Raw genomic sequence first — 9,371 nt, forward strand, 5'->3', positions numbered from 1 at the left:
CGTCTTCGATCTGGCGGATTTATCATATTCAAAACCTCATGTAAAATTGCTGAGGTTGAAATGGAAGAAGCATGAACGTCTTGCACATAAACTTGGTGGAGCAAGAAATATATTCATAGAACTCTTTGGCAAGAATAGAGGGAATGATACTTTTTGGCTGGATACTTCTTCTAGTGACAAGGTTGGTAGTCTATTTTCTCACCATAGTTGCTGACTGTTACTGCTGTTTTGTTGTGCTAGCCTCCGTGTGACAAGATAATGTTTCCCATTGTTCCAGGCTAGAGGACGATTTTCTTTCATGGGAGGTAAAGGTGGATCTCTATGGAAGCAGTTGACATTTAGTTTATCTGATCAAAGGTTTTACGCATGACCTACTTTTTCTCTATACGACAAAGGTTTATGTTCTTTTTTTTTAACTTGAGAGCCATAACCCTTCTTCCTGCACATTTTCTTAACCGTACATTTGTGCTTGGGTCATTGTGAGACTATATTGATATGGCTAAGATAATCTACACAGTCATGCATCATATCATGGGACTGAAACATTGAGCTTATGACTTGTGTTTTCAGCGAGATTACATCTAAACATGCGGGACATCTTCTGATTGAAGATTCCCAGGCCTCGACTGAGAAACGATTCTTGGAAGAAGGCTTTCTTGATTTTCTACGTAAGGTATAAAGAAAGACTTAACTCAGTATGGAACTATGGATGTCAAAGCTTATCTCTCCTTTCTAGAGTGGAATGAAATAGATTATAGAATAGTAAAATTGGGACTCATGGGTGGATGTCAACTGTTTTTTTCCCAGGAGCTTGCATCTATCTCTTATGATGAGAAGGACTTCACAGGGTTGCCTTTTGACTTTTGTGGTGGCTACGTAGGTTGTATTGGGTATGTGTTTAATTATCTTTACCGTGAATCTCTCTTGCAAGCTTTTTCGATTGTACAATTATGTTAGAAGACTTCTGGAATGATTGTTTGATTAACCTTATCTCTGGTGCAGGTATGATATTAAAGTGGAATGTGGAATGCCAATTAATCTTCACAAATCCAAGGCTCCAGATGCATGTTTTTTCTTTGCAGATAATGTTGTCGCCATTGATCATCAACTTGATGATGTTTATGTATTATCTCTTTACGAAGAGGGAACCACAGAAAGCTCTTTCCTGAATGATGCTGAAGAGAAGCTCACTAATCTGAGAGTTTCGTCCACGGGAAAGTGGAAGGATCAAACACTTCCTGTTATAGATTCATCTCAATGCAAAGAAAGTTTTATCCCTGACAAATCCAAAGAGCAGTATATAAATGATGTTGAGAGATGTATGGCGTACATCAAAGACGGGGAGAGCTACGAGCTTTGTCTCACTACTCAGAACAGAAGGAAAATAGGCAATGCTGATTCTTTGGGGATTTATGTCTACCTGAGAGAAAGGAATCCAGCACCATATGCAGCCTTTCTCAACTTCTCAAATGCAAATCTGTCTTTATGCTGTTCGTCCCCTGAAAGGTTTCTTAAGCTGGACAGAAATGGAATGTTAGAAGCAAAACCGATTAAGGGTACTGTAGCTCGTGGCTCCACACCTGAAGAAGATGAACTTCTTAAATTGCAATTAAAACTGAGGTACTCCAAAAACACATTTCCCCATTACTTAGCCTTTGCATATCATAAATGTCTCGGATAATTTTAGAATGGTCGGTCTTATATATTTTGGCTTTACCATAACCAAGTTCTCCCCGTAAAGTATGTGCCGTATTACATCTTCGACGAGCTTAAGTCTTGGTTCTGAATTTGTCCTGCATCAATGCTACTTTAACATTGTTCATTTCTTTCTCTGTTTTGTAACAGTGAGAAGAATCAAGCTGAGAATCTGATGATTGTTGACCTTCTAAGGAATGATCTCGGTCGTGTCTGTGAGCCTGGCTCAGTCCATGTACCTAACCTCATGGACGTGGAATCATACACAACAGTACACACTATGGTGAGCACAATCCGTGGACTGAAAAAACCAGATATAAGTCCAGTCGAATGTGTAAGAGCAGCATTCCCTGGCGGTTCAATGACCGGTGCACCAAAACTAAGATCCGTTGAGGTTCTTGATTCTCTAGAAAACTGTTCGAGAGGCCTTTACTCTGGCTCAATTGGGTATTTCTCATATAATGGTACATTCGATCTCAATATTGTGANATAGGCAATGCTGATTCTTTGGGGATTTATGTCTACCTGAGAGAAAGGAATCCAGCACCATATGCAGCCTTTCTCAACTTCTCAAATGCAAATCTGTCTTTATGCTGTTCGTCCCCTGAAAGGTTTCTTAAGCTGGACAGAAATGGAATGCTAGAAGCAAAGCCGATTAAGGGTACTGTAGCTCGTGGCTCCACACCTGAAGAAGATGAACTTCTTAAATTGCAATTAAAACTGAGGTACTCCAAAAACACATTTCCCCATTACTTAGCCTTTGCATATCATAAATGTCTCGGATAATTTTAGAATGGTCGGTCTTATATATTTTGGCTTTACCATAACCAAGTTCTCCCCGTAAAGTATGTGCCGTATTACATCTTCGACGAGCTTAAGTCTTGGTTCTGAATTTGTCCTGCATCAATGCTACTTTAACATTGTTCATTTCTTTCTCTGTTTTGTAACAGTGAGAAGAATCAAGCTGAGAATCTGATGATTGTTGACCTTCTAAGGAATGATCTCGGTCGTGTCTGTGAGCCTGGCTCAGTCCATGTACCTAACCTCATGGACGTGGAATCATACACAACAGTACACACTATGGTGAGCACAATCCGTGGACTGAAAAAACCAGATATAAGTCCAGTCGAATGTGTAAGAGCAGCATTCCCTGGCGGTTCAATGACCGGTGCACCAAAACTAAGATCCGTTGAGGTTCTTGATTCTCTAGAAAACTGTTCGAGAGGCCTTTACTCTGGCTCAATTGGGTATTTCTCATATAATGGTACATTCGATCTCAATATTGTGATAAGAACAGTTGTGATACATGAAGATGAAGCTACCATTGGAGCAGGAGGAGCAATAGTTGCATTATCAAACCCAGAAGATGAGTTTGAGGAGATGATTCTTAAGACTAGAGCTCCTGCTAATGCAGTCTTGGAGTTTTGTAATGATCCGAGGAGACAATAGTCTTGTGTGTCTCTTCAAAGTTCAAAACAATTGTTTTTGCTGTGTGTGTGTGTATGTGGCTTCAAAACAGGTATCATTTGTTATTTTTATAAATTTTTTTATTGGCATACGAGTTGATTTGGCTCAAAATTCAAAAACTAAATAATAAATTGTTTTTGTGGTACAATTAAGATAAAATTTGTAAACCCCACTCGAACGTCTTTCACTTTCACAATTTGAGTACTAATGTTTCATTTATTGAGTTCAGACTGCAGACGTAAATCATATCCATGAATCATCATTCGACAGTTGCTTGCAAAATTGGTGACCATTAAAAGTAAAAAGCTTATTCTTTTAATCCAAGTTTTTTTAGGGAAAATCACATTTTAAACTTTCAAAGTGTCACTGGATAGCACTTTAAACCTCGAGAGAATTTCATTAACATTATAAACCTTTAAAATGATTTCACTAACACTTTAAACCTTTAAACTAATTTTGTTGTTTGTACTGCCATGAAAGATGACAGAACAGTAATATCTGTCAACGTGAAATAGTTTAATTATGCTCGTTTGATTTAAATATTTGTTTAATTAATTTAGTTTAATTTAATTATTTACGACGATTGATAAAAGAAAATTAAAAATACATCAAAGCAAGAAAAAAAGAAGAATAGGAGATAAGGTTAAAACATTTGACAAATGTAAAATTGAAGAGGACAATATATTTAGAAGATTCATTGGTTTCCAATGAGAAGTCAATCGATTTGAATCAGAATCCAATGGAGATGCATTTATTAAAATGACTAATAATGTGAAGAGTAATGTCGTAAAAAATTTGTCTATAATGAAGATGAACACAAATTTATCTTTTTATCTTTTGATTTATTTATAAAAACTAAAACTAATTAAATTTTAAATTAAACCAACATAGTTTAACTATTTCGCGTTGACGGATATTATTATTCCGTTATTTTTTATGGCGGTACGAAAATAAAAGTTAGTTTTAAGGTTTAAAGTGTTAGTAAAATTATTTTAAAAGGTCAAAGTGTTAGTAAAATCATTTTAAAGATTTATAGTGTTAATGAAATTCTCTTGACTTTTAAAGTGCTACCTAGTGACACTTTGTAATCTTTTGCCAGTTTTTTAAAAATCTGTTTTTTTTTAATGTTTTTTTATGCCTTTTAACAAAAAAAAAACTGTTTTTTTTGTTACTGTAAATCGATGAATAAAGAGTTTTGTTACGTTTAAATTAGCTAACTAGGAAATTATAAAGAATAATAAGTTAATTTCATGTTCTTTTAAAATATTGTTCCTTAATGTTAAAACTTTAAAATACAAACATATATATCAAATTTGGGGGCCTAAGGCTATATATTACCTTTTTTCTGCTTTTAAAGGAGGTACGACCTTGTCGGTCGTCAGTACATGCACGCATCTTGTTCAGTGGATCTACAAATTGCTCAAAGAGTTTTACACTATCTTAAGAATGATCTACACAACAAGTATTGTTTTATCCCAAAACACATGTACGTACTATGACTGTTCTAGCTTTCACTGATGTAGATTGAGATTTTTGCCCTTATTCCAAATATTCTCTTATCTGCCATTGTGATTTCCTTGGTGTTTCATTTTAGAAATATGTAACATTTAACATGAGCAATGGCGAAAGAGTACATATCAAATGCCAATGCAACTATAAACTATTGAGCCTTCTTTGGTCGCAACAATTTCTCTATTAGCTTGGTTTACATTCCGAAACCACAACTCTGTTGTGATAAAGATCAAGCCGTTCTCTATGTTGCAAGCAATCTAATCTCCAATAGGAAAGGACGAAGCACATTGTAGTTGATGGTCACGTTGCAATTTTTATTTTTTCTTTAAAACTCGACACGTATGAATGCAACACTAGATTGGTAATATGACCGAACCTTCTGTCACTTCAAAGTTTAATCTCTTGTTCTCCAAGATGGCGTACATCGTATGCAGTATATATCTTTCATTTTTTTTATTAATGCTAGTTAATTAGACACATATTCAGATAAAAAAACAAATTAATAGACATAGAATAAGTAAGTTCTTGTACAAGCAAAGCATGTATGTGACAAGACAAGATTTTGTTATAATCTTTACTTGTCCTTAAAAATATATGTTCGGCAAAAACTACATTATTAATAGTCAATGATTGTAATTACACTGAAATTGAAACTAAAACTAACGAAGACAAAAGAAGGAGGAGTAAACAAAAGATGGGAGGCAAAATGATTGAGCATGAGAAATAATTCAATTATGTTTCCATGAGAGTGTGTGTTCTAACTTTTTCTATTTATTTATCCCTTTTTAATGGTAAAAAAGTGGATAAACTAAGCTAACTGATATTTTAACTTTTACCTGAACAAGAAGTTAAATTATCTGCTTAACTTAAGTTGTTGATTGGGATAACATTGTTAAAGAATCCCAAGAATTTAGATCTCTACTATTTTTCTTTTTAATATTAAATAATAATTCAAAATTATGATATTACTTTTTGGTGGTAGATAGTGATAGATAATGTGATCTCCAACAAATCTAACAAACGCATTTGGTGCCACTATTCACATTTCGTTTCTTGTTTGTGGGTAAAGGTACCGTAGTTAAGCACATACCAAGGATTTACTTCTAGTTTTTTTTATTTAAACGTATTGATTTGTTTAGTCTACCAACATAATTTTATAGAAACCCGTTTCAAACGATTGTTAGATAATATTTTTTTTTAATATAAATGTTCATTCAGATTTTGTTATGAACTGATGATCATACGATGCACGTTCGCTTGTTTTTGCATGTAAGGGTATCTCCAATCTATTTCTTCATTTTTTTACTCTATTTTGGAGTAACTCCATTTTGAAGATGGTTTTATTACCACTTATCTCTTCATATTTGATAACAAAAAGAGAATATTCTTCTTATATCTTATTATTAATTTATATAATGATCATTGTTTATTAAAATTACAAACTTACCCAATTATTTTATTTTTAGCAAAAAAAAAAGTTTAGCATGTTATTTATATTTTTGAATTTATTGTTGAACAACATTACATTACACAACATTCATTAATTATTAGTTTTTGTTGTATAAAGTTATTTTTAATCTTTAGTTTAAGTCATATTATGTAATTTAAATTTTATTGGTAGTAACGTTATTTTGTACATTTTTGTATTGTCTATTTTCTATGTAATATATATTAATTGTTGAATTTTAAAATTATTATTTATAAATTTAAGTATAAAATAATAATAATTAACCGTATTTAGATATAAAATATAAATCTATATAAATTTAAGGGATTGACTTGCAAATAAAAAAACTTAACTCCAAAATGGAGAAATGAATTAAAAATCTTCAAATATAAAAACAAATATAAAGATCTCTATTTTAGAAATGGAAATGGAATGAGATTGGAGAAAGTTTTTTCTCTAAAAATAGAGTTTGAAGATAGAAATGGAGATGAGTTGGAGATGGTACTAATGGAACTCTTAATTTAATCATCTCAACGATTTGTTTTTTCTTCTTCCAAGTTTTACAGTGATTTATGATTATAGTTGATTAATATTATTAGAAGAAATTATCTAATATTTTTGTCCGCTTCGAAATAACCAAGATTCTCTTGTGATTTGATTGAACGTTTCTAACTAAGTACGTGAAGAAAATTTGGATTTATTTACTTTTGGAAGTTGAGCCTTGGAAACTTTAAATATATTGAAAATACAGTATATCGTAGGTATGTGTACGTACGTGTATATATATATATATATAATATGCTTTATTAAATATTAGATAAGATGTCTTGTCTCTAATAACTTAGTTATTTTAGAAAAAGAACACATGCGTTTGGGGTTTTGTTAATCTAACAAAACCCGGACAAGAACTTCAGTTATCTCCAGAGATCTTTTTTTTTGTTGGTGTGGTTTTGTAATTAGTTTATACATCGATTTCAAATGGGCATAACAGAGACAAAACATATCAAGTATCTATTATTAGTGTTGACTTTTGTTATCAGTGACAAATGTTGAGATATGTCAATGACATCTATTTTTCTATCAGAAACATTTAAGATTGTCACACTTAAGACTTTTGTCATCTAGGTGGGTATAGTTTAATGCTAACGGATCGTTTTTTTTAATCGTTATAGAGCTGTATAGTGGCATAACGATTTGTTTATCTTGTCAGTTAAATCGATCTATACACACAAAAGGTAATGGATGTATGATAGGTCAAGGTAAATGCTAAGTAATGTAGTTATAGATATGGTGATGTTGTAGGAGTGAGTGCATATATAGAGGTGGGTGTGATAAGATAGAAGGCATGTGAGGTTGATGTTCACATGCATCAAAGTTAGGATCAGAGTGAGAAAGTAAAATAATAGAAAATGATGATCTATGATTAACCAAAATTTGAAATAAGATGAAAGAGACAGCTTATCTTCCTTTAGACACTAAATTCAATAATTTCTTTTAGCTTATGAATAAAGGAAACTAATTGACCTTTTTCTTTTCAACCAACAAAACTGGCCTTTTCTTGTTTTCATGTCAATACGCTTTCAAGCTTTTTTCAACTTTACACAATTATTATACGTATGCCTCTTTATGGAATACAAATTTTACTAATCCTCCAATATGAGAGAATCAGACACATATGAATTCGAAATTTAAACATGAGCGTATAATTTAATTTCTTTTTTTTTGTTTGTTAATATTTTATATTTGAAATGCTGGTTTTATGACAAGAAAACTTAATAGAAACGAGGCTTTGTATGTATATTTGTGAACGAAACCTTTTTTTTCTCGGTTCTACGTAGAGAGTGTGGTTAAAAGAGTCATCTCTGGATCTTAAAGCAAAATGTGTTCTCAAAAGGCGAGAAACATGTGATTGGTATTAGAGAGACTAACCATTTTTTACGAAAATCTTACTATTATAATAAAGCAATCTTACATAAAGTATAGTTGTTGCATCGGATCCTTCAACATTAATTATAAACCCGAATGTTCGCAAACGAGAACATTATTTACATTAACAAAATTCATATTTACACGTACATAGTATTACTAGTACTATTATATATAGCAAACTAAGCCACCAAAGCCATTAAAATCTCTCTCTCTTTCTCACTTTCTCTCATCAAAATTATATATTTTCTTCTCCTTTTTATGCTTTAAGTTTGAGCTACGTTTCTTCTCAAATATGGGTTCCTCGGACGCCGGAATTTATCTCTCCGATCAAAATAATCTCTGCGAGACGGAGCTAGGGTTCCTCCGTGAACCCTCATTAGGTTTTTCAGACCTGAGCGTTCACACAACATCATCACCACAACACGAGTTCCACACTATTTCTCCTATATATCAAGAATTACAAGATCAAGATCTTGAAACTAAATCGAAAGAAGCAAGTAATTGCTCACACAAAGGAGAAAACTTCAAGAACGAAGAAGAAGAAGAAGATTATTGTAATACTCCGACTCGTCTCGACCAGATTTTACCGTCGATTCCAAACATTTGTCCACCGGCGCCGAGGAAACCTAAAAGAGCACCGTCGAGAAGCCTTAAGGTCAGGAATTCTTATAAAAGCAAGAGAATGATCATTCTAAATGTTTCTAGAGAGATTGATTGTCTCTTCAATCCAGCTTCTCTATGTAATAAAATTAAGAAAGCTAGACATATCTGATCGATGTTTTCATATGTATGTATAACGTAGCTACCTAATAACCAAATTGTGTAATACACTACGAGTTACATAATATTGAGATACCTATAAACTTTTTATCTTACCTATGTTATTTTTTTATTTTTTTTTTTTAATTTTTTTATTTTTTTTTTTTGACAAGTCACAAAGCTTTTGATTTTTGGTTAATAGTGTATGCTACGCTTTTTGCATGCTTTTTTCTTTTCTCTTGGGATATTTTTTATACATTGGAAATAATCGGTATGTATGCACGACGATTAATAGATTGTAGAGTACATTAATTAAACATTGGAAATTGGAAAAGCAGAGTTGGTAAAAATCCTTAAGATACGTAAATGTGGTAATTTTAAAACATACCGATTGTTTCCAATGTATAAGTTTTTTTTAAAATGATTTAAATGCTTGATCACTGACGACAAAAAGAAAAGAAAAATTGCTTGGTCACTGAAATCAAGGTGAATGTGTTACCCTATTTGGCCGACTGGTCCAGCTCATATCAAGTTCGAGATTGTGCTCATTTTAATTGTTAAT

General features: G+C 32.5%; 2 protein-coding genes across 2 annotated transcripts in view; both read left to right on the forward strand.

The window, feature by feature from the left end:
- Positions 1-3,267, forward strand: part of LOC104704412 (aminodeoxychorismate synthase, chloroplastic-like) — a 10,762-nt gene extending 7,495 nt beyond the window's left edge. The window contains exons 11-17 of the mRNA XM_019227541.1: positions 11-181; positions 278-357; positions 571-673; positions 808-890; positions 1,003-1,388; positions 2,189-2,420; positions 2,646-3,267. Of these exons, the coding sequence (XP_019083086.1) occupies positions 11-181; positions 278-357; positions 571-673; positions 808-890; positions 1,003-1,388; positions 2,189-2,420; positions 2,646-3,144 (1,554 nt within the window). The 3' untranslated portion in view covers positions 3,145-3,267. The remainder of the gene's footprint in view (positions 1-10; positions 182-277; positions 358-570; positions 674-807; positions 891-1,002; positions 1,389-2,188; positions 2,421-2,645) is intronic.
- On the forward strand, positions 8,130-8,925 carry LOC104700629. The gene has a single exon (XM_010416168.2). It carries the CDS (start codon positions 8,343-8,345, stop codon positions 8,820-8,822), a length of 480 nt encoding a protein of 159 aa, XP_010414470.1. The 5' UTR covers positions 8,130-8,342; the 3' UTR covers positions 8,823-8,925.

This window comes from Camelina sativa, chromosome 7 (genome assembly GCF_000633955.1).
Source record: "Camelina sativa cultivar DH55 chromosome 7, Cs, whole genome shotgun sequence".
Taxonomy (NCBI): domain Eukaryota; kingdom Viridiplantae; phylum Streptophyta; class Magnoliopsida; order Brassicales; family Brassicaceae; genus Camelina; species Camelina sativa.